Here is a 23,832-nt window from a genome sequence, read left to right as displayed (position 1 = left end):
AGTTTCCCCATCTTCATCCTGAAGCAAGCCTTTGCCCCTGGCCTCCTCCCTGTCTTGGGCTCAGCCCCCATGAGGGCATAGGACTGGCGGGAGCCCTGCGGGCTTCTGCCCTTGCAAACTCTGGCAGATAAGTCTGGTCGCCAGGCGGGTTTGTGAGCAGAACACAGGAATGAGAGGAGGTGCTGTCTGGTGTGGCTCAGACGTGGGTCTAGGTGCCAGCCTCCATCCAGCCTTCTCCTTGCTGGCACCCTTTGTAGTCACTAATAGATGACTTTGGAGTGGCAGGTGGTAAAGAGTGGGCAGTCAGGTCTTCAAACTCAGCTGTCCCCCTAGGATGGGGCCCATGCCTCCAGGGCAACTGCCCATTTCACCGTGGCACAAGGGCCCAGACCCAGGGGTCCTGCTCTTTGAAACATCACGTTGGCTCTTGCACCTCTAGGACGTGCACCACTCACCTGGCTTGAGATTTGCTTTCCAATCACGTCCGAGTTGGTTTCATCTGGGCTTTCTGACTTCACCGGGGAAATGCCGAGGCTGGCTGGTTGAAGGAGTGCCCCAGAGCTGCTCACAGCCTGTTCCTATTCTCAGAAATCACACGGTGCAGTAATACCTCCTGTGAAAAGTTTCTTTTTGAAAATTGTATGGCCCCTTTGCCTGCACCTGGCTTCTGCAGAAGCCTGTGCCTCGGGCTCGCACAAGCAGCCCATAACAGATGGCTCTGATCACCTCCTGCGAGGAGACGGAGGCCCTGACGTCGTCCCCTGCACTGTCCTCGCCATGCACCTGGGAGAGCAGAGAACCCTCTTTGTAAGGCAAGCCAGCCTCATGAGGAGGAGACTTTGAAGGCTCTGGCTGTATCTTCAGGCCTTTGAAGCAAGGGAATTAACAGTGATAGCAAAATGATAAAAATAAGCATCCTAGAGATGAGGCAGGCACCACACTCGGTGCTGCACGTGCACCATCTGCAACTACCCTGAGAGACGGTTATTACCAAAGCTTAACATGTGAGGAAACTAAGGCACAGTCAGTTGAGCAGCCTGTCCAATATCCAGCAGGTCGACCTGGCCCCACATGTCCAACACGAGTTTGTGCTCCCAGCATCTGCTCCACTGTGGTCTCCCAGGGATGCTGATAAGGCACAGGCCAGAGGTACCAGGTTCTGCAGGGCCTCCCAGGACTCAGCGGAGCCTCCACTTTGCCCAGTGGGACGTCAATGGGGAGCCACAGGAGGCTTGCACAGGAGAGGACCTGACAGAATCGCATTTTAGAAAGATCACATAGCTGTATCTGAGACAGGATCTATTTGGTGGCAAATGCCAGAAACCAACTCAAAGGGACTAGAGCAAGGAAAAGGGGAACTGCTGAATCATTGATTGGAAAGTCTGCGGGTTGTGCTGGCTTCGGGTGCAGGGAGATCAGAGCTCAATGATGTCTCTAGGACTTGGTCTCTTTCCTTCCAGCCCTAAGGTCTGTTTTCCTCTGAATTGGATTCATTCTCAAAGAAGGTTCCAGAAGCTTCAGGTTCCTAGCCTTCCATCTCAGATAAAATGTAGGCCTCTTTCCTAAAGGGCCCAGTAAGAGTTCCAGGGAGAGCTTGGGGTAGTCTAGCTGGGTTGTGTGACCTTCCGGGTCAGGAGGGCTGGTGCTGAGTGGCCTGGCTGGCTCACTGCCCTCCCTGTGGAGTGCAGCAGGGTGGGCTTCAGGCTTGTGGTGGTGCCGAGACTTGGAGCTCCATCCAGGACGTGCAGACAGACACATGCCTGATTAGAGTGACAGACAGAGGGGGTGGGGGGATGTGCAGGTCAGGGAGGACTTCAGGGAGAAGGAGGCAGGTGCTTTGGATCTAGATGAACAGACATTTACCTGGCACACCTGTGTCTGTAGGAGCTGCTGCCACAGCACACACGTCCTTGCCAGACCCCAGACCCCAGTTCTACCTGGGATGTGGCTTTCGGGAATTAGTGTGGATGTGTCCGACCTGCATCACTCACAAAGGCATCCGCTTCTGTCTTTCTGTCCTCCCAGCCATGAGTTGACTTAAGTTTCAGCAGCTCAGAGCTCATGTTGCCATGCCAACTCCTCTGCAGCAGGCATCCAGGCAGAAATGGCCCGGCCTGAGCTCAGTGCCGCAGGCGGATGCAGGCACCTTGGGTAATTGGATTGGAGCAATCCACGTGGCTTTTCCTGCGGAAACCAGGGGCTTGGCGTAGCTCCTGTTTAGACATGAGCTTGTGGACACAACAGGGACTCAGAGGAGGCCTCTCTGCTCTGGGACTCCCAGCCCTGCTGCTGAGAAGAGCTGTGTCAGCAAACACATGAGCCAGAGGAAAGGGCAGTGGAGGGGAGACAGGCCTCATCCTAGCGCCAAGGTGGGGCAACTCCCAAACCTCCTCAATTTTCCAGAAGACCCCACCAGGCTCAGAGATCCCTAGAAAATGGTGTAGGCTTCCTCACAGGGGCCAGGGCTTGCCTTACCAGCAGAACTGGTCTGGCTTGTTCACTTTCCCACCACCAGAGAAATTCAAATTCAAAGCCAGGATCCACCTAGGACCCTTTGCACCACTGTGCAGGCAGAGCCTGTGCCATTACACCTGCAAGTCTATTGCCAGGGAGCTAGGGAATGGGATGACTGTCTTGGTGCTGGTGGTATTTGACGTCCAGTAGCAGAGGTCCTAGCCACCATGGCTTGTCCAGACAGGACCAGCCTGGCCAGGCCTTATTCCTGGGATCACCCTCCGCTGGTGATGGCAGATCAGCTGCCCCCTGAGCCCTCAGGCCAGTGTCTAGGGAGCGGGGCTCTGGCTCAGTGCAGGCCTCTGAGCAGCCATAGTCTCCCACTGTCCGTGCCGTGATGCCTCAGGTCACATGTCAGCAACAGGGGTCTCAGGGCTGCAGATTGACTGCAGATCATCAGTCACTCACAGGAGCAGCCGCAGTGTGGGGCTACCTGCTGTCAATGCCACACACCCACCAGGAGTGGCTGGGGCTGTGGCCTCCTGGGTCCTGCCCAGGACTTGTTCACTTCTTCCCTTCATCTCCTCACATCTGGACTTGGGGTTGTCTGGGCTCCCAAACTCCCAGGGCAAGTTCCCCTCCTACTCGGGTCAACCTGCAAACCATGGAGCTCTCTGCTCCCTGCAGCCCAGTCCTCACTGCAGGGAACAGCAACAAGCTAGTGAAGTCCAGCAGCTCCAGCCTAGGCAGTGTGGCTGATGTCTCTGAGGCTCCTGAAGGCACTCTGGGACAGTCAGGGTCCTGGGACTTCTGTGGGTGGGTTCCGGTGACCCCCAGAACCATGCCCAGGACCACAGGCTGGGGAGAGCAAACAGGGCACACAGGGGCCGACCTCAGGGGAAGAGTGGTTGGGAGGTTCTACAGGAGGGGCACAGCGGGTAGGGAAGGAAGCAGGGCCTGGCCAGGTCACTAGCCTGGTCCCTTTCTGTCCTCATGATCATCCTGGGAGGTAGGAAGTCCTGACTAGTGCAGGGTTGCACTCAGGTCAGCCTGAGTCCCAAGCCCAAGCTAAGCAGTGGCCAGTGAAGCTGAGGGCCAGGGGCAGGTCTAAAGTCTCCTTTTCTAGGTGGGGGCTGACTCCCAGGAGCCCAGCCTTGGGGTACCGTGTGGCCTCCCACACTGACCCCAGCGCTCAGGAGTGACCATGGGGCCTGCCAGGACCCATGACGACCTGGAGACATCGGGACTCCAACTCAGGTCTGGAGAGCATGATGTTGGGGGGTGTCATTCTGGGCAATCTCGGAAGCCACACACCAGGATTCGCAAAGGGGACAAACCCACGGATGACTGTGGACTTCAAAATAAGGAGCCCTGGGGGGATGATGCTGTCTGAGGTTGAACTGCAAAAACTCAGCCCTCAAGGCCTTTGGGGGTCCTGCCAGTCCCCCTCAGAGGGGCCCACAGCGGACTCTACTTGGCAAACTTGCCAGTCCAGGGACATGGAAGCAGACAGCGGGGGCATGGAGTCCCCCACCTGGAGACAGAGCCTGGCCTGGGCCTGCTCAATGGCCCAACTAGGCCAAAGGAGCGCAGGCAACAGGAAGGGGACAGGCACCAGTGCGGCTGAGCACCACCACGCAGCAGGCCCATGCCAGGGAGCACGTCCTGCCTTGGCCACCTCTCTGAGGACTCGGGGGTTTCTCTGAAAAGTTACCAGCCTCTAATGTTTAACTGTAGTTCTCCACTTACATGGGAAAGTGTAGATCAGACTAATTAATGTGTTGTTGCTTATTTACCCTTCTTTCATTTCCCTGAGACAAGATAATTAACCACAGAGCCTTAGAAACCAGCTCCGTGGTTTCTCCATGGGTGGCAATCCCTTTTGTGTCTCCTGCGCCAGCGGCTTCTGTGCAGAGGCAGGGGCCACACACAGGAGCAGGGCAGGGGGCAGCAGCTGGGAGGCTGGCGAGGGGCTGTGGACGGGGGACCTGGAATCACTAGGAGGGGCCTGGAAGGGCAGCGGGAAGGGCTGGCATGCTTGGCTCTGCCACTTCCTAGAGGAATGATCTTGGGCCACTCCTGCCCACCAGCTGCCAGTCACCTCAAATCCCATCAATTCCTGAATAAGGACCAAAGACATTCCTCTGGCCAGCCCAGGAGAAGCGTAAAGATCAGGACTGGCCACTCACTACCATTGCTGGCAGGGCCGTGGGAAGCTGGCCCAGAGGGTTTCTGGGATCATAGCAGGAGAAAGGGGGGCCCAGGGCAGCTGAGGAGAGAGTCTCTCTCCTCTACACCCTCCATAGCCCCATCTCAGCCAATAGCAGATCCCAGCCCTGATGGGCCAGTGTCAGGGATGCGCCACACGGGAGAGCAGGTTTGCAGAATTCCCTTAGGAACCCTTTGATGAAGTGAGTCTGCACCCTCCTCTGACCCATAAGGGAGCTGTGGCCACACTGTGGAATAGCAGCCAGTTCTGCCAGGAGGGCAGCATGGCACAGACAGGATAGACCTTCTCCTCCCGAATCCTTCTGCAAAAGTGTCCTCACGCCAGGGCTCAGCCTGCACAGCCCTTCCTGCTGGTGGAGCCCAGGGTGGGGGTGGATGAGAGAAAAGCTGGTGGGGGCAGAAGCACAAAGGGCCCCTAGATAGAGACTGGGAGACTGGACTTTGTCCCCCAAGACAGTGAGACCACCAAGGGGAGAGAGAGAATCGGCTGTGTCCAGGAGGACCCTCTGCACACTGGTGGTGGGCTTGGGGCTGTGGCTGAGGCTGAGGGCAGCAGGACAGTGCCAGGGTGAGGCAGGAGCTCAGGTGAGGATGGTGCTGGCCAGGCTGGACTGGTAACCTCAGGCCACAGAGATGAGGGAGACTCGGGAATGGGCCTGCTTCATGACATTGGGGCGATGTCCAGGTGGCCCCAAGAATCTGGCCTGGACCCTTAACCTGAGGCCTTAGTGCCAACTGCAGGGACTACTGGTGGCTGGAGAGCCTTGAGAGACCCCATCCCACCCCCATTGTCCCCACAGGGACAGGACCTGCAAGCTCTCCCTCTGGCCCCAGCTGATCCAACAGAGACAGGTGCCTGTGGGTGGCTCTGTGTCCCCTCCTGTGGATCAGTCCAGCCAATGTGAAGACAGCCGGCTCCACACAATGAGGGCTGCAGGTTTGCCGGGGGGAACCCTCCAGCCTGGGAGGGAGAGTGAGTGGCCTGTCGCTCCCTCTGCAGGTTTGATTCATCTTGCAGCAATTGCTGGGATTTTAGAGAAAGAATGAGGGAGTACGTCCTGGAGTCTCCCAAGCCAGATGGCAGGCGGGGGTGGACCTGGACACCCACCAGTCCTGCTGAGCACTGAGCCACAAGCACTGTCCACAGAGTGAGATGCCCATGTCCCAGATTTCACCGAGGCCCAGCACAGAGCTGGTTTCCCAAAGCTCTGGGTTGCCCGGCTGTGGTCTGCACAGACACACATGCTGCTCCGAACTGCACCCTTCCAGTGTTGGCTTCAAAGGCATTTCCCCTGAGGAGAGTGACAGCCTTGTGAAGCTGCTTATCAGAACCAGATACAGCCCCAGCTCAAGTTCACCTTTAGACACTAAGCCCTAGAGATGGTGGCTGCAGACTTGCCCTGAGGCCGCTGACATGCCCCATAGAAACCCCCTCCGCACACCTCGGGCTGGCGGGAAAACAGCTGCCCCCTCTCTGGCTGGAGGCATCCAGCTGAACCTCCCCTCATCCCCCATGTCCTGCATACCTGCTGGTGCAAGCCTGGGACTCTAGGGCGCCCCTGTGCAGCCTATTCTTTCCTGAAGCTTGCGGTCTGCTGGGCAGGTGGCCACATCCCAGAGCATTTGTGATACAGAACTGCAGAGACCGGGCCACACGTGGCGGGGATGAGAGCCACCGGTGGAAACACCTAAGCCACCGGGGCAAGGGGTCCAAAAGTCTTCTAAGGAGGGAATTTCTAAGTTGAGTCTTAGAAAGAGTGAGCAAGGCGAGGGGCAGAGGGATGGGGAATGGCAGGCAGGGACAGGACACAAGTGAGAGGCAGGCGTCCAGGGGAGGGGGCTGCAGAGACCCGCAGGCCTGACGGAGGGGCTGAGCTCCCCACTAAGGGCCAAGGGAGTTCCAATAGGTGTGAGGCAGCTGTGACACAGCGGACTATATAGAGGGCATCCCTGTAGCCCTTGTGGAGGCTGATAAAGTTGGGGAACCGTGATGCAGTCCCGGGCTGGCGCAGGGGGTCCAGCAGGAGTGGCAGGGACTGATGGGGACTGAGGGAGGGCAGAGTCCAGTGACACCTAGGTCCCTGGCTTGGGTGACCAGGGATTCAGGAGGAGGAGAGGGTGTGGGGCCAGGATGGATGGCACCATGGGCTCAGACCCCCCAAAGTGCCAGGGCAGGAGCTGGGCTGAGTCAGCAAGACAGCGGGTGGGAAAAGAGTGGCCCAACTGCTCCAGTCATGAAAAGTCTGGGTTATACTTCTACAGGCTCCCCCACGAGGTGATCACACTGGGTCCCTGGAGGCTGGGCAAACACTCCAGACGCTTGTCTTTATTGATTTTACATTCAGCACAATAGATGCACCTGGCAGCCTTGCCTAGGCAGAGCTCTGAGTCTGCTCCGAGACCCACTTGTGGCTCCCACAGGGGACCCAGGGTGGGCTTATTCAGGTGGCTGTGGGTCTTGACTGGGCTGCATCTCGGAGGACATGAGGGACAGCGGTTAAGGCTTGGGCCAGACCCACACAGCCCCAGGGAGCTTCTCCAAAAGTCACAGGGACTGTTGGGGAACTCTGATGGTTCTGGAAGTTGGTAAGACCCAGGCTGTGCTTGGATCCTCATTGCTGGGGGGTTTCTCCCGTGGTCAGTGGAGTGGAAGCACTGGGCTTGGTGTGATCCTGCAGGCTGGGGCCACAGTGACAGCCCAGTTGTGCATTGAGGGGGACCGCCCTCCCCTGCGGCCCTGCTGGCCATACTGCCCTCTGCTCCAGGAGTCTCTGGCCCCTTTGCTCTGCTGTTTGTTCCTGCTCTGTCCTTAGCTGGCAGGCACTCCATGACAAGTGGCCATGTTTGTGGCTCCTCTGACCCAGGGTCAGCTGCCCACTCATTCTAAAAACTGCCCTGGCTCCTGATGGGCTTCCAGCGGCTCCCGGCCAGGGTGGGCCCAGGCGTCCTCTAGGATGCCCTGCCTGCTCCCTTTGCATCCACAAATCTGTACCTCTCTGAAAACCAGGACCATTTTTCAAGCAATTGGGTTACAAGGTCAAGTAGGTTAGTTAGGGGCAGTCATGTCACCAAGCTATTTGCTCCAAGAGAACAGCACACATGGAGGAAGCCGTGTGCGGGGTCTGTCTCCCAGCCACCTGCTGAGCCTGCCAGCTCCAGCCTGGTTCTCAGAACCGTCCCACTCACACCAGGGGAAGCAGGAGTGGGATGAGCTGGGGAGACGGCCCCATATCTGACCCTCTCCCCTGAAGATCACTAAAAACAGTCCCCCTACTTTTGTCTCTGCAGGGTCTGCAGTAGGCCTCCGCATGGCCCACCGAGGTGAACCATGACCGGCTGGCCAACACTCGCCATTGACCAGCCGGAGTTGCATCTCGCCAGGAGGTGACCCCTCCTCCAGCTGCCCCCAACTCGCCCACCCTCGCCCAGGAAAGTGCCCGCGGCTGCCACGGACACCATGTAGTAGGGCCGGCTGCGGCGCCCAGTGAGCTGCGATGGTTTTGTACACGACCCCCTTTCCTAACAGCTGTCTGTCCGCCCTGCACTGTGTGTCCTGGGCCCTTATCTTCCCATGCTACTGGCTGGTGGACCGGCTCGCTGCCTCCTTCATACCCACCACCTACGAGAAGCGCCAGCGGGCAGACGACCCGTGCTGCCTGCAGCTGCTCTGCACCGCCCTCTTCACGCCCATCTACCTGGCCCTCCTGGTAGCCTCGCTGCCCTTTGCGTTTCTCGGCTTTCTCTTCTGGTCCCCACTGCAGTCGGCCCGCCGGCCCTACATCTATTCACGGCTGGAAGACAAGGGCCTGGCCGGTGGGGCAGCCCTGCTCAGTGAATGGAAGGGCACAGGGCCTGGCAAAAGCTTCTGCTTCGCCACTGCCAACGTCTGCCTCCTGCCCGACTCACTCGCCAGGATCAACAACCTTTTTAACACCCAAGCGCGGGCCAAGGAGATCGGGCAGAGAATCCGCAATGGGGCCGCCCGGCCCCAGATCAAAATTTACATCGACTCCCCCACCAATACCTCCATCAGCGCCGCTAGCTTCAGCAGCCTGGTGTCACCACAGGGCGGCGATGGGGTGGCCCGGGCTGTTCCCGGGAGCATTAAGAGGACAGCCTCTGTGGAGTACAAGGGTGACGGCGGGCGGCACCCCAGTGATGAGGCTGCCAACGGCCCAGCCTCTGGGGACCCTGTCGACAGCAGCAGCCCAGAGGACGCCTGCATCGTGCGCATCGGTGGCGAGGAGGGCAGCCGGCCACCTGAAGCTGATGACCCTGCGCCTGGGGGCCAGGCCAGGAACGGAGCTGGCGGGGGCCCGAGGGGCCAGACGCCCAACCACAATCAGCAGGACGGGGATTCAGGGAGCCTGGGCAGCCCCTCGGCCTCCAGGGAGTCCCTGGTGAAGGGGCGAGCTGGGCCAGACACCAGTGCCGGCGGGGAGCCAGGTGCCAACAGCAAGCTCCTGTACAAGGCCTCGGTGGTGAAGAAGGCGGCTGCGCGCAGGAGGCGGCACCCCGACGAGGCCTTCGACCATGAGGTCTCCGCCTTCTTCCCCGCCAACCTGGACTTCCTATGCCTGCAGGAGGTGTTTGACAAGCGAGCAGCCACCAAATTGAAAGAGCAGCTGCACGGCTACTTCGAGTACATCCTGTACGACGTTGGGGTCTACGGCTGCCAGGGCTGCTGCAGCTTCAAGTGTCTCAACAGCGGTCTCCTCTTTGCCAGCCGCTACCCCATCATGGACGTGGCCTATCACTGTTACCCCAACAAGTGTAACGACGATGCCCTGGCCTCTAAGGGAGCTCTGTTTCTCAAGGTAGGAGACCTCAGCCCAGCCTGAGGACCACGTGCCAGCCGGTCCTAGAGCCACGCAGGCAGGGGGGCTGCAGCGGGGAGTCTTCATCGTCATGGGAGCTGGAGTGGGAGGTTGGAGTGGGAGGCAGACGCGGTCTTTCCTGGAGCCAAACAGCAGGGCCCTGGCTCGGGGACAGGGTCAAGACCAATGCAGGGATGAGCACCGAGGCTCTGGGCTCAGACAGACCCATCTGGGTGATCTTGGGCCCTTTCCTCAGATCTCTGAGCCACCATTTCCCCAACTAAAGCGGGGAGAGGGTGGGAGTGGAACAGCAGTAAGGCCTGGGAAGGGTTCCGAGCCGGCGCAAGAGTGGCGGTGGTGGCCGTGGAGATGGTGGCAGTGATAAAGCGAGGAAGAACAGGAGGCAGGGGCTCTGTCGGTTCCTATGAGGCAGAGAGACCAGCCCAGACCAAGCGCATCAGGCAGGCAGACGGGACCCTCAGGTCTCCACGCTGTGACACCGCCTGGCTCACTGAGGCCACTAGCTTCCCTGGCCTGGACACCCCTCCCTCCTGGCTGTCGTGCAGCTGCCCTGCCAGGCTGTCTGCCCACCAGCCATGGTTTCACTTCCATAGTCACTAATTAAAGTGAATCATAATTATTTCTGCTAATTTGGATTCGATTGGAGGAGTTTTTAGGCTGTGGTAATTTGGTCATTATACATTATCTTCTACTGTGCCTGAGACGCTCAGAGTGTCGACTTTTGTTCTCTATCCAAAAGCCGCTCATGGTGCTTCCAGGGTTTTCTGAAGCGTCATTTGGCCAGTGGATGCAGCACAGGGCTTTCTGCCCCAAGAGGCAGCAGCTGTTTCAGATGTGGGTTCTGTCCCTTTAGGGTGAGACAGGAAAAAGTGGTGGCTTTGCAGGGAGGGCTGCGGCTCAGAGGCCTGCCTAGGGCGGGTTTCCTCACTTCCCAGTTCGCCTTCAGAAGCAACCACGCTCCGCCTGCCCAGGGAAACACTGGTGCGCAACCTGGCGCCTGCCAGGAGTGGCGGTGCTTGTCTTCAAGCCCTATGGGAGCCAGGGCAGGCAGCAAGGGCCCTGGCCCCCACTTCTGGTTCCCCGATGGCTCTTGTGCGGCTCTGCCAGGCCCAGAGTTTGGGTCCTCTGCTCTTTACTCACAGCAAGGGATGCTGAAATTGAAGCAACTCCTGACAGATAGATCCAACCTTCCCATTTTGGCATATGGTTCGTTGGTGTTCTGTTCCCTGGATATATTTTTGTCTCGGCAGCTAGAGTGACTTTCTGGGGAGGAAGGGGATGTGTTTGTCAGGCCCAGGGTGGGAGGATGTGCCCCTCCCACCCCTCACTCCTACCCTACTACAGGTGGGTCAGAGGCCGGGCCTTCCCCCGCCCCTACCCCAGCCCACTTCTGCACAGATCAATCCACACATCCTGTCCCCACCTCCCTTCTCCATGAGGCACCCTCACTGTTCCCAACGAGGCCAACAGTGTCTGCCTGGGACAGCCCCTCCTCCCAGGTTCTGTCCTGAAAGTTCTTTTCATCTTTCTCTACCTCCTGGGACTCAAACTGTAACCTGATCTATGACATTCAAACATTTTTTGTATTGACGAATTTTTTTTTTTTTTTTTTTTTTTGAGACCGAGTTTCACTCTTGCTGCCCAGGCTGGGGTGCAATGGCGCGATCTCGGTTCACCACAACCTCTGCCTCCCGGGTTCAAGCGATTCTCCTGCCTTGGCCTCCCAAGTAGCTGGGATTACAGGCATGCACCACCAGCCTGGCTAATTTTTTATTTTTAGTAGAGACGGAGTTTCACCATGTTGGTCAGCCTGATCTCAAACTCCCAACCTCAGGTGATCCGCCCACCTCGGCCTCCTAAAGTGCTAGAATTACAGGCTTGAGCCACCACACCCAGCCTTGACCAATATGTTAAAATCAAGATATTTCACAGAAAACCCAGTTTGCAGGTTCTCTCAGCAGCCCCAGGCCTGCCACATTCCGCACCCCACGCGGCTGCAGTGAGCTGGAGCTGTGGTTGGCTGCCCCGCAGTGGGGTTTCCCAGCAACCACCATGACACCTGCCTGGGAGTGAGACTCTGCAGCTTCCATTTCTGTCCTTTCTGAGGCCCCCCTGCTTTGTCCTGGCCCAGACCTCTCCCCCTAGCCCTGCATCTGGCTGCCTCCAGGACACATCCCCATTCACTCGCGAACCAGACTCAGCCTCTGCCCCGGGCTGCTCCTCTCCCGTGTTCTGCCATCCTGAAGCCAGAAGGACCACCTTGGCTGCTCTGTCCTGTGCCCGACCCATCCATCTGAGGCCCCTAGCTCACTTTCCAGACGGCCCTGGGTGCACTCCACATCTCCAGCTCCCTTGGCCCAGGCCCCCTCCTCTGCATCAGTCCTGCTGTGGTTTTGGTCACCCTCCCTCTCCAGCCGGCCACCCTCCTCCTCGTCTGAGGCCAGGTGTGACTCCTCTTATGCCCTCCACTGCCTCAGGAAAAGTCTGACCTTCACCTTGTACCACCTCCCGCCCCCCTGCCCCCACCACCCTTAGCTCCAGCTCTGCCCCAGCCACAACCCCGATGAGGGGCCCCTGTACCCCTGGCCCCTGCTTGTCTTGGTCCCACACTGGGTGTGGCCACACCACCTCATGGAGCTCCCTCAGCGGCCGGCCACACAATCCTCTCTTCCCTTCATGGGCTCTTCTGCCCTCGTGCCCAGGGTCTTGTCTGTCCATCAGACAGAGCACCAGGACAGCAGAGCTGTGGTGTGCCCGGCACACGCGGATCCCAGCACGGAGAAGTGAAGTACGTGGGGCTGCCTTGGGGACAGGCCCAGCTGGAGAGGGGCTGGGACGCTGGAGGGACTCGCTGCAAAAGCCAGTGGTCCCCTCCTCCCCGGAAGGCCCTCGTGGTTTCCCATGTGGGACTTCAGAGCCTTCAGGGAAATGTGGCTCTGTGAAGGAAGGGACTGGAATCCCTTTTTCCTCACCTACAATAGAGCCTTATTCTGGACGCCTCTTCTGTTGACGGTCTTTGCCCGCCAGGACTCAAAGGCACAGCCTCTCGTGTGATTGTTTGTTTTCACAAGAGAAACACAAGGCTCTGCGGCTCCCAAGGCCACGAGCCAGGAATCAATAAGGCCCAGCAAATAATCAAGTGGATCTTGGCGAGATCACACGGCCGATGAGGAGGGAGAAGCAGGGCGGGAGGGAGCAGGGCCTCGCCACTCCTCCGGCCGGCGGGTTCTCGTCATGCAGGGCCCAGTCTGAGGCCTCCCTGCGAGTGTCCAACCCTGCCTGGGACACAGCACGGGGCAGGTGACACCAAGTGCTGGATGAGTGAGAGGCTGACGCCTTAAGACCAACAAACAGGCAGCCGGGGAGAAACCACAAAGACACCAGCCCCTCAGAAAGCAGCGCAGAGCAGCACAAGACAAACAGATCCGACTGGAAGCTGCCTAGACCATGTGAGCCTGTGACCCCGGCCCACAACTCAACTTCTGGCCTCAGTGTGTTCAACGGTGAAAGCAGCATCACTTTACCATATGCCTGAGCCGTTGTAAGGACCCAGCAAAGTAACGTCCATGCGCCGCCACCCCACCCCAGCACGAGCCCACCGGGCCTGAGATGATCCTCATGGAGGAGGAGCAGTTGTTGCCTGAAGACGGCGCCCCTGTGTGGTCTTTTATTTATTTATTTATTTTAAGACAGAGTCTCGTTCTATCGCCCAGGCCAGAGTGGTGCAATGGGGCGATCTTGGCTCACTGCAACTTCCGCCCCCCAGGTCCAAGGGATTCTCCTGCCTCAGCCTCCTGAATAGCTGGGATTACAGGCATGCGCACCCAGCTAATTTTTTTTTGTTTTTTGAGACAGAGTCTCACTCTGTTGCCCAGGCTAGAGTGCAGTGGCATGATCCTGGCTCACCGTGACCTCTGCCTCCAAGGTTCAAGCAATTCTTCTGCCTCACCCTCCTGAATAGCTGGGATTACAGGCACGTATCACCACACCCGGCTAATTTTTGTATTTTTAGTAGAGACAGCATTTCACCATGTTGGTCAGGCTGGTCTCGAACTCCTAACCTCGTGATCTGCCCGCCTCAACCTCCCAAAGTGCTGGGATTACAGGTGTGAGCCACTGTGCCTGGCACACCCGGCTAATTTTTGTATTCTTAGTCGAGATGGGATTTCACCATGTTGGCCAGGCTGGTCTCAAACTCCTGAACTTAGGTGATCCACTCACCTCAGCCTCCCAAAGTACTGGGATTACAAGTGTGAGCCACCGTGCTCAGCCTCATGTGGCCTTTTGAGCATGGCGGCTTCATAAATGTTTTGTTTTTGCAGCAGAACCATCAATGCTGCGTGATCTCACAGAGCCATTCTGGGGGCAGGGATGCTGTTAGGCTAAGGTTTGGGTCTGTCTGTGAGCAAGAAGTGAATGGTGAACCTGTGGGGCTGAACAGCCAGACGTTCATACCCCCAGGTGCTGGGGAAGGAAGGCTGTGCATTAGGGCTGGGAAGGGGATGAAGAGCTGTAGAAAGCCAGGGGCACCTGCTGCTGAGCATGTCCAGATGGAGGAGATAATACCAGCCCAACCGACTGCAGCAGTGAAGGAAGGACAGAGCCTGCTGAGGCTGTTGGAGCAGATGGGCTGTGACGTTTGGGCTGCTGTGAGCTCCACAGATGTGGGGCACCCACCCTGCAGCCCTCTGCCCTCAGCCAACAACTGGGAAAGGCAGCGTGTCCTGCCCAGCCACCTCCCTGGAGTGCTTTTTGGGTCTGGGGTCTCTTCATCGTGGGAAACCCAGTCTGGAATGGATTTGCATGGCTTGGGAGGGGCACAGAGGCACAGGAGGGAAGGAATCCCAGGGGCAGGGGATGAGGAGCCGGTGAGCGGCCTCTCTGTGCGGGGCATCTCCGTGGCCATCCCTCACCTCTCCTGGGCTGAGCACTGACAAGGGCTCCATCTCACCCCTACCTGGGGTAGGGCAGTTATGAGTTGCCTGCAGGGTACAGTGGAGATGCTCATTTGTATTAAGCCAGGCTTTGGGGTCCTGCCAGGGTCACCTGCCACCTGGCGGGTGGAAGGCTCCGTCTTGGGTAAAGGAGGTAAGCAGGAGGTTGGGGCAGAGGGGAGGCCTGAAGAGGATGCTGCCACAGTGGGCTCAGGATGGAGCCAGGGGTGTGCAGGGGCCAGCCTAGGACACAGGCCAGGGAGCTCTCATCCAAGACGGGGGACAACGGGACTACGGCCTATAAAGCAGATGACTCACCATGCAGCCAGAAGGCGACGAGGCCAGGAGGGGCAGGGTCTGGGCCTCTTACCGTGTGGGGTGGGCTCTGAGGCCACGCCATGGCACAGGGGCAACCCCTGAGATTTCAGAGGGAGAAAGCACCAGGGCGTGACCAGGTCTAGGGTGTAACCGAGGGAGGGAGGAAAGAGCCACAGACAGGAGTGGACAAGGAACTGAGAGCCATGGCCACGCTGGTCACTGGGAGATGGCAGAGCCTGGGCCTCGGGGGAGCCTTGCTGCGGTTCGGTACTTCCCCCACGCTTTGCACAGATGGCCGCCAGCACTCCCCACGCCACAGGCCGATAGTTTCTTTCAGCATCCGCCTCCGGCCCAGATCCGTAAGCTCCTAGAAGCAGGACACGTCCTGTCCCTACTCGGGCCCCAGAATCCAGCCAGGAGCCTGGCTTGTGAGGGTCTGACCTCATGGGTGGGTGGGCACTGTGCTCTCAGGGCCACAGTGACTGGCAGGTGGCGGCACTGACCCCCTCCTCCCCCAGGTGCAGGTTGGAAGCACACCTCAGGACCAAAGAATCGTCGGGTACATCGCCTGCACACACCTGCATGCCCCGCAAGGTAGGGTTGCCGCCCACCTGTGATTTTCTAGGCATGGGATCAGCGCCTGGGGCCTAGCTGGGGTCTGGGGCGAGCTTCATCATCCAGTCTCTGTACTTCTGCCCTGCAGAGGACAGCGCCATCCGGTGTGGGCAGCTGGACCTGCTTCAGGACTGGCTGGCTGATTTCCGAAAATCTACCTCCTCGTCCAGCGCAGCCAACCCCGAGGAGCTAGTGGCATTTGACGTCGTCTGCGGAGATTTCAACTTTGATAACTGCTCCTCTGGTGAGGCCGGGCTCCTCCCCACTCAGGTCTCCAGCTCTGGGGAGGCTGTGGGCTCAGTCACAGCTAGACAGACTTCGTTAGGCAGCGCAAAGAATTCCTGCTCCTCGAGAGCATGTGGGCGGGGTATTTAGCAAGACTGATTTCTCTGCCCCCTAGAAATCCTAGAACAGGAAGAGCCCACGCTCTGCCTAGAAAGCTGGAGCCAGAGATGCCCTAAAAACGAACCTCTGACAAGGAAGGCTGGGGGCCTCTGAAGCGGACAAAGGATGAGTCCACTAGTAACACTCATCAATGGGGCGCTGCGCTCTCGCTTCGAGCCAGCTGCCATTCTATCACTGTTTCACTTAAGTGTCTTAACAACCCTGAGAGGCAAGCATTGCATGTCTCCACGTGGTGTGGTGGAGGAAGCTGAGACTCAGAGAGGCTGGAGAACCAGCCCAAGGTCACATAGCCAGGCAGTGATTGCAACTGGGATCTGAACCCTGGGAATTGCGCCTTAAACCATTAGGGTGAAAGACTACAAGCTCATCATCAGTGAAACAGCAAACACTTGCTGTAAATAACTGATCTGTGGATCCGATGACCATATGGACCTTGTGGGGACCTTCTTTCCTCTGTCCGAGGACAGTGGTCACTGTCACTGTCCTCAGAGGGAATGCTGAAGACCAGGGCGTGTGCTGGGGGAGGTGTTCTCAAGGACACAGACAAGCAGCGACAAATGAAGCACGGGGCACCTGACTGGGACTGAGATCCCACCCAGGGGCAGTGGCCTAAGGGACGGGGGCCTGGCAGCACATGAGGGGTAACTGATGGGAAGCAGGGGCACAGGCCCTGTGGGACAGCAACGCCCCCTGATGCCTCAGCGTTTCCTCCCTACCCACACAGACGACAAGCTGGAGCAGCAACACTCCCTGTTCACCCACTACAGGGACCCCTGCCGCCTGGGGCCCGGGGAGGAGAAGCCGTGGGCCATCGGTGAGCTGGGGCTGGGGGAGGAGGATGGGAGCTGGGCTCCCCACAGACTTCCCTCAAAGATCACCAGGACCTACCCCCAAGACCCCACTGCTGGGGAAGGGCCCCATTCAGCTGCCCCTGGCTAGCAGAAGCCTGTGCCCACCCACAGCGGCCACCCCCTAGAGGCTGCCTGGGCCCTGCCTGCAGTGACCACTGTCACCCCCTCGTCCCCCCCAGGTACTCTGCTGGACACGAACGGCCTGTACGATGAGGATGTGTGCACCCCCGACAACCTGCAGAAGTAAGCACTGCACTCCCAAGCTGGGGACGAGGCACTGAGGCCCTGACTAAGGTGGAGACAGGGACTGGGCAGGACCCACGTGGGAGAGCTCAGCTCGGGCTCATGAGGGGTTTTGTTGGGCAGAAACCTGTTCCTCATCTCACCTTTGAGAGCTTTTAAGAGCTGGGAGCTGGGCCAGGCAGGTGGACCTCACGCCCTCACGCCCAGGGGGACTGGCCTTGCTAAATCTCTAGGGGTATTTCCCAAACCTGTTTTCAGGAGCTAGCCCTGCCCCGGGCCCCTGCCTGCTGGGTACAGGAAAAGGCCTGGAATTTCCCTGGGCCAGGCCACGGGTCGACCCCTGTGAAAGAGCTGCTGGGTACGGCACCTGCTGAAGGCAGCATGGCAGCTTGCAGCACCAATCAGGCAAATGCAGACACCAGCAGCAATAACACAGCCGACCATTTTCAAAGTAGAGACGGTTCCATCCCTGCCAAAATTCATTCTTGAGCCCCAGTGAGATGTCCATAAAGAACACATCTGAGAGGCTAACAGCAGAACCAATTTATAATTCACAGCCCGAGACTGCAGTCATGGCGATGGTTCCTTGCAGCTAATTTGAGCCAATTAATTAGATTATAGACTAAATTGGAAACATCATCCTATGCTGAGAAAATTCTTTTTATGAGATGATGATTAAAAAATGACTACCAGTAACTCTCAGATCATTGATGCTGGAATTAATTATCAAAGGCAAAGGACAGTGATGGATTCCATTTCTGAGCTGTAACAATGTTCTGAATGTCATTAGTGTATTTATCTTAAGGCTGATGAAAACCTTGTGGAAGCCTATGTTTGCAGGCCCTGCCTTGCCGGGTGCCCCTTTTCCAACCGTCCAGGCACTCACTGAACTGGCGGCCTGTGCAGGGTCTCTCACCACTGCACTTGCCATCCCAGGCCCTGGCCCCAGCCTGCCCTCTGCGATGGGGGCTCCCAGGAGGGGGTCCTAAGCCTCTGGCCCACTGGTGCTGAGGCCCCAGGGGACAGGCTGGCAGGAAGCAGACAGGCATACTGCTTGTCTCAGGGCAACAGTGACAGAAAGGGATTCCAGATGTCACATCCCCCTGCTCCAGTGCCCTGCCCTCCCTGTGGATCCCCTAGCACCATCATGGGTTTCCTCACTCAGAAGCGGGATGACAGCCTGTTCCCTGAAGCGTCTTGGGGCCCACAGCAACCATTCTCGTTTCAGAGGAGGAAACAGAGGCTTGGAGGCTCGGTGACATAAGCAGAGTCACACAGCCACGTAGGGACAGCCCCACATGAGACTCCTTGGAAGTGCTCTCCTGGTTCCCTCAGCCCATCAACCTGGGAACAAGAGTCACAGGGGTCCTCGAGACTCATGGCAAAGACCAAGCTCCCCAAAACAGGCCCCCTGTTGGCTCAGGGCAGAAGCCCATTCTGGGGAATGCGTGGGATCAGTTCTGTCCGAGTTCAGAAAGGGAAAGTGAGTGCTGGCCAGGCTGGGGTGGACGGAACACCTCAACGGGCTCCGGAGCCCAGATTCAGCCAGGACCCCACAGGCGACTCGGCCTGCCCCCAGCTGAGGCCCTTTTTGGACCTGCAAGGGAGAGATCTTAAACCCAGCGCTTTGGTCCCACCTACCTGCTCCCACTCTGGGAGGAGACCATGGCTCCATACACAGCCCTTGCTAGGCCCCGGGGCAGGCATAGGGGCTCACCTGCCTCCTGCATGTGTGGACAGGGTCCTGGAGAGCGAGGAGGGCCGCAGGGAGTACCTGGCGTTTCCCACCAGCAAGAGCTCGGGCCAGAAGGGGCGGAAGGAGCTGCTGAAGGGCAACGGCCGGCGCATCGACTACATGCTGCATGCAGAGGAGGGGCTGTGCCCAGACTGGAAGGCCGTGAGTCAGGCGGGCCCAGCAGCCAGGGCCATGTAAAGAGAGAGCAGGGCCCGGGCCCTGCAGCTCTCGACAGCCGACTCCCTGAGACCCCACGCCCCAGGCCACTCTTACAATGACACCCATCACTCCCTCAGACCCTTAGGGCCCCAGGTCCTCCAGGCCCCATCCCTCTGACTGCAGGAAGGTCTCAGCCCACCCCAGCCCCGGGGCCTCACTTCGGGGATCCACAGGCCGCTCCCTGCAAGATGCCCTTGGAATCTGACCAGGCTGTTTCTCCCCTCTCCCACTCGCCCCAGGAGGTGGAAGAATTCAGTTTTATCACCCAGCTGTCCGGCCTGACGGACCACCTGCCAGTAGCCATGCGACTGATGGTGTCTTCGGGGGAGGAGGAGGCATAGATCGTCCGGAGCAACGGGGCCTCTGCCAGCCCTTGGAGCTACAGCCCATCCCTGGGCCATGTCCCCTCCATCGAGTGCCCGGTGCTTGGAGGAGGAGGGCAGGGACAGGGAGGGAGCCACAGTCAGTGCCCGGGAACCTGGAAGCTGCGCTGCTCTGCGCCTCTGGGCCTCACTGTGGACAGAGGAGTCAGGCCCGCCCCGGGAGCCTCCAGCTGCCTAACCAGTGCCATTCTTTCACAACACGATTTTCTACAAATCTACAGCACAACCGAGTTTGTAACCCGTGGGTTAGTATGAGGACCGGGTTCATGTACTCTCTGTATCTCTTCTTAAGCTTCGTCCAGGGTTCTTTATTTTTGTCTGCTGCCAATGTCGTCTCGCATGCCTGCACCCTCGCATGCACGCTGCCCGCATGCCACGTGCCACGCCGTAGCCACAGACCCCTTGCTCGGGCCTCACCCAAGGCCAAACTCCAAACACAATCAGAACCAGCCAAAGAAGCACTTCCTGGGCACGGCCACCAGCTCTCCCGCCTCCAGTGTGGTCCAGCTCTCGCAGGGTCCAAGGGCTGCATCTCTACCAGCCAGCCCAGGACTCTTCCCAGGGTCTCGCATTCAAGGGCGATTACATTTTAAAAAGAAAAACAGAAAAAGGTTAATTACAAAACCAACCCTCACTTCACAGGGTCTGTAAGTCATTCACAGAACTTTGCTCTTCCCGAGACAGGGTCCCTTCCCCAGCTCAGGCACAACAGGGTCTGGCAGGCTCTGGTGCCCCGGGTCTCCTCTGCGAGCCTCCCATCTGGGCAGTGGAGCCATAAACGGGGATCCGAGAAGAGAGCATCCACTTTTTTTTTTTTTTTTTTTTTTTTACAGGAAGAAGGGACTCAGCATAAAGGGGGGTGGGGGGATCCTGATTTTGAAAATAATCTATTTGTAGCTTCTCTTCTGTCAAAACCAACACATCCTCTTCTTTCTGCCAATCCTCTCCCCCACCGGACACCTCTCTGGTTCGGGACCAATCCCTCCCTGGGGACGTGCCCCACCTGCGTGCCGGCTGAGCTCAGGAACCCCTGCCTGCCCCCCGGGTGGGGCTGTGGCTCTGGCCTCCCAGGCCCATCCTTAACTGCTACCCTAGCCAACACCAAGGCCACAAGGGGACCCCGGCCTAGGAAGCAGGAAGCCAAGGTGCAGAGAGCAGCCTGGCCCTCACCAGTGAGCGGGCTGGGGCAGCAAGGCTGACAGTTGCCACATGCCCAGGGCAGGGGTGTGGTACTGGCACCCAAGTTCAGCATGGCAGAGCTGGCCAACAGCCCGTGGTCCCCGATCTGCCTCCAGCCCCCAGGCCCCTTCGGCAGCACTGCCTCTGCCCACCTGCCTTTAACAGACTCCAGGCTGCTCCTGTCATGCAGCGAAGGTTTTGTCTGTTTCAAAGTTTGAGACTTAACTTGAGGGACTGTTTTTGACAATCCCCGCTGACCTCCGCTCCTCGTGGCGCCCTGGCCCTGCACCCAGCCTGGCCCAGGGCCGGCTTTGCCTGGTGAGGCTGGAGGGAGCACCAGGACCTGCTGTCTGCTGTCAGCCCCTCCTGGTGCTGGTGCCCTGATGCTGTGCCTTGTCACCCATTGAGCTGCAAGAGGGACCAAGAGGGGGCCACGCGGCCAGCCAGACGCCTGGCCCTGTGCTGGGGCAGACGATGCTGCGGAGCCTGGGGAGCCTGGCGCTAGGACGTGCATCCTTGTGACACTGGCCTGTCTGAACTCACCTGGCCTGGGAAGTACCGTCTGCCCGGGCCCAAGCCCTGCCCCTCCAGAGTCCAGAGCCAGGAAGAGGCTGCTGAGGGCGAGCGTCCTGCTGGGTTCTCTGCTCGGCCCACCCCTCCAAGGGTCTGGCCTGAGAGCCTTGACTGGGCTTCATGCTGTGGAGGCCCCCAACTCCCAGAAGCAGCTGGGACTCTGCTCACACAAGCGACTGGGCCAACCGGCCCTGGACCCCTAGACCCCGAGCCGCCTGCAGACTGCCTGCACAGGGAGAGCAGCTGAGGCCTGGGCAGGGCCCGCACACCAGACCCCAACATAGCTTCCCCACCCAGGCAACCCCCTTCCCGGGGCAGCAGGCGTGGGAGTCAGGGCTGCACGCTCCTCCCCTCCCACCTCACAGGCGGCCTTAGGCAAGTCATTTTCTGTCAACACAAGGTCGCCTCTGCCTAGTCAGGTCCTGGCGTCCAGAGTAAGGACGTGCAGCCCCCAGGCCCCCGCACACCTCCCTCAGCACCAAGGCCGGGACCCCCCACCCCCAACCAAGTGTCTCATTGTGGCTGCTTGTGGACTCCTGGGCCTTGTGTACAGGCCAGGCCCTTCCACTGATTTTTAAAAGTGAACCATTGCTGGATCTCAGATTCTGTGGCATCTAAGGCCTAGCAGGGGTGGGCACATGGGTCACCCGAGGCCCATACCAAGACTCTGTTCCTGCCCTAGGCCCAGTCTCAAAGGAAGCCACGAGGCGCAGGGGCCGCTGAGGAAGGAAATGTTCATTTTCATTTGTCCAAAACCACCTTAAGTTTTAAGTATATTAATCTTGATGCTTTTTAACTATTGCTTTTTAACTTGCTGAGATTTAGAAATACTGTTATAAAAAGAAAAACTTTTTTAATTTCTGTATTTTTTTCTGTATTGTATCTTCATGGGACATTAGGGGTTTTCTATGGTAAGCACACCTACGGTTTTGGTAAAAACATTATCAAATATACATCCAGACGGTTCTTCCCTAGAAGAAAAACAAATCTTTACACCTGATAAAATATTTTGCAAAGAGAGGTGTTCTTTTTCCTTATTGGTGCTGAAAGGAAGGATGGATAACGAGGAGAAAATAAAACTGTGAGGCTCAAGGCTGGTGTTCTCCACTTATTTCAGCAACAAGCTGGGGCCAGGCCTCAGGGGCATGCCTGGGGGCAGGGGAGGGAGTTCCTGCCCCCAACTGCAGGACAGGCGCTGCCCAAGTCTGCCCTGAATCCGAGGACACCGGAACTCTGCTCATACAGGCAGCTCGGCTGGCGTGGCACAAGCCTCACCTCCTGAGCTGCAAGCCAGAGGCCACTGGGTTCTCTCACGTGGTGTCTGCTGTTACCTCTGAGAGCTGGGACATAACCAAAGGGGGGTTAGTGTGTGAGAGAAGCAAGGCCACGGCGCCTACTGGCCTCCCTGGTGAAGCGGCGCTGGGCAGGGGCTGCTCCCTGCCATACCCCACCTGCAGGAGGGGCTTTCCAACCTGAGGGAGGTGCAGGGAACAGGGCTGCCTCCTAGCTCCCCTGACAGTCGCTTTCCTGGGCCTGCATCTCAGGAACTGCTCTGGGACAGCTGCCTTGTGTCCAGTCTCAGGTCCTGGCAGGCCACCAGCTGGTGCAGCACTGAGGCCAGACACCTATGGATGTGGTTTGAAGTTACCTGTCAGGTGAAAGGGCCAGAACCCAGGCCTCTCAGCCCAGGCCCAGCCAGAGTCTTCAAGCCCCAGAGACCCAGCCACAACTCAGCATCTCCACCCACTAGAGGGCCAGAAATCTCCACCCACTAGAGGGCCAGAAATCTCCACCCTCCTAGCAGAAGCCAGAAGAGCAGGGACCCGGAGATCCTCGAGAGTGGGACAGGCAGGACAGGCTCCTGCCATGGGGACTGCTCGCCAAGGGCGACGTGGACAACCCCGCCAGCCAGCCCCACAAGCTCCCCGTGCTTCCACTCCCTCCCCAGCTGGGGAGAGATGTGTCTGCATTGGAGCTTTCTCAGCACCTCAGAAGCACAAGCAGAGGGGTCTCCCTAGCCCCTCCAGGGCTCCAAATTCAGTCACCCTCTCATGCTCCCTGCCACAGCTGGAGCCAGAGGCCAGCAGTGCAAAGACGCAACAAGGCACAGTCTTTCCCATCCCTGAGGCCGAGCAGCTCCCAGAGAGGAGACGAGGGCCTTCAGCCTTCCCCCCTAGAAAGCCATAAGCCACTCAGAACCCCAGCCCTCAGGCCACTTTATTGTTCAAGGGTGGTCTGGGGTATCTGCAAGCCTGAACTCCATGGCGATGTCGCCTGTGTCGGGGTGAAACTCCACCGCATAGCTGACAGTCCGCGGGCCACCCAGCGGTGCTCTGGGATCTGGGGCAGGGCTGAAGAAGTAGACAGCCTGCTTGCAGTGGGGGTTCCAGCAGCAGCCCCCCTGTAGGAAGAAGAGCAGGAAGGCGGTGAGGGCTCCCTGGCACCTAAGCCTCCTTCCTAGCCTGCCTCCAGCCCAGGCAGCTCACAGCAGAGAGAAGCTGCTCAGGGGCCAGATGGCCCAGGACCACTGGGGGGTCATCATCTGGCCAGAAGAACTTGTGACAGAAACACCCAGGGCATGGGGGCAGGGAGGCCTCCCCAGGCGGCGCCTGCTCTCAGGGTCTGCACGCACACTGGGCCCGGCACGCAGGCACTACCTCGGGGTCTGCAGGCTCCAGGAGGCCAGTGCTGAGTGCGCACTCTGGAGTCAGGTGGTACTCCATCCATAGCACCGCTGCGTGGCTCCGCCCGGGCCTGCCAAGGAGAGGGGGGCCCAGCAGAAGTAGTCACACAAGAGGCAGGGGGGCACAGCTGCAGCTCCTGCGGCTTTCCAGAAACCTGTGGTCTTCCCCACTT

At 58.7% G+C, this 23,832-nt stretch overlaps 2 protein-coding genes across 48 annotated transcripts in view; one reads left to right on the top strand and one right to left on the bottom strand.

Moving 5' to 3' along the window:
* The window catches only part of SMPD3 (sphingomyelin phosphodiesterase 3), an 89,958-nt gene extending 68,241 nt beyond the window's left edge, over positions 1-21,717 (top strand). For both annotated transcript variants that reach the window (XM_024233760.3, XM_054535044.2), the window contains 7 exons: positions 7,972-9,500; positions 15,292-15,367; positions 15,477-15,632; positions 16,518-16,607; positions 16,824-16,887; positions 18,628-18,784; positions 19,081-21,717. In XM_024233760.3, coding sequence (XP_024089528.1) covers positions 8,178-9,500; positions 15,292-15,367; positions 15,477-15,632; positions 16,518-16,607; positions 16,824-16,887; positions 18,628-18,784; positions 19,081-19,182 — 1,968 coding nt within the window. In that variant the 5' untranslated portion in view covers positions 7,972-8,177 and the 3' untranslated portion in view covers positions 19,183-21,717. The remainder of the gene's footprint in view (positions 1-7,971; positions 9,501-15,291; positions 15,368-15,476; positions 15,633-16,517; positions 16,608-16,823; positions 16,888-18,627; positions 18,785-19,080) is intronic.
* Positions 21,718-21,812: 95 nt separating this feature from the next.
* Positions 21,813-23,832, bottom strand: part of PRMT7 (protein arginine methyltransferase 7) — a 47,766-nt gene continuing 45,746 nt past the window's right edge. For 18 of the 46 annotated variants that reach the window (XM_054535021.2, XM_054535031.2, XM_054535030.2 and 15 more), the window contains 3 exons: positions 23,634-23,730; positions 23,229-23,377; positions 21,813-22,601 (listed from right to left, as the gene is read on the bottom strand). In XM_054535021.2, the coding sequence (XP_054390996.1) occupies positions 22,517-22,601; positions 23,229-23,377; positions 23,634-23,730 (331 nt within the window). In that variant the 3' untranslated portion in view covers positions 21,813-22,516. Of the gene's footprint in view, positions 22,602-23,168; positions 23,378-23,633; positions 23,731-23,832 lie in introns of those variants that run through there. The other 28 variants (XM_054535029.2, XM_063717699.1, XM_054535039.2 and 25 more) reach the window with 7 other exon arrangements.

The sequence above is a fragment of the Pongo abelii genome, chromosome 18, assembly GCF_028885655.2.
Source record: "Pongo abelii isolate AG06213 chromosome 18, NHGRI_mPonAbe1-v2.0_pri, whole genome shotgun sequence".
NCBI lineage: Eukaryota > Metazoa > Chordata > Mammalia > Primates > Hominidae > Pongo > Pongo abelii.
The sequence above is the reverse complement of the archived record's forward strand: the minus strand, read 5'-3'. Positions and strand labels throughout refer to the sequence as shown.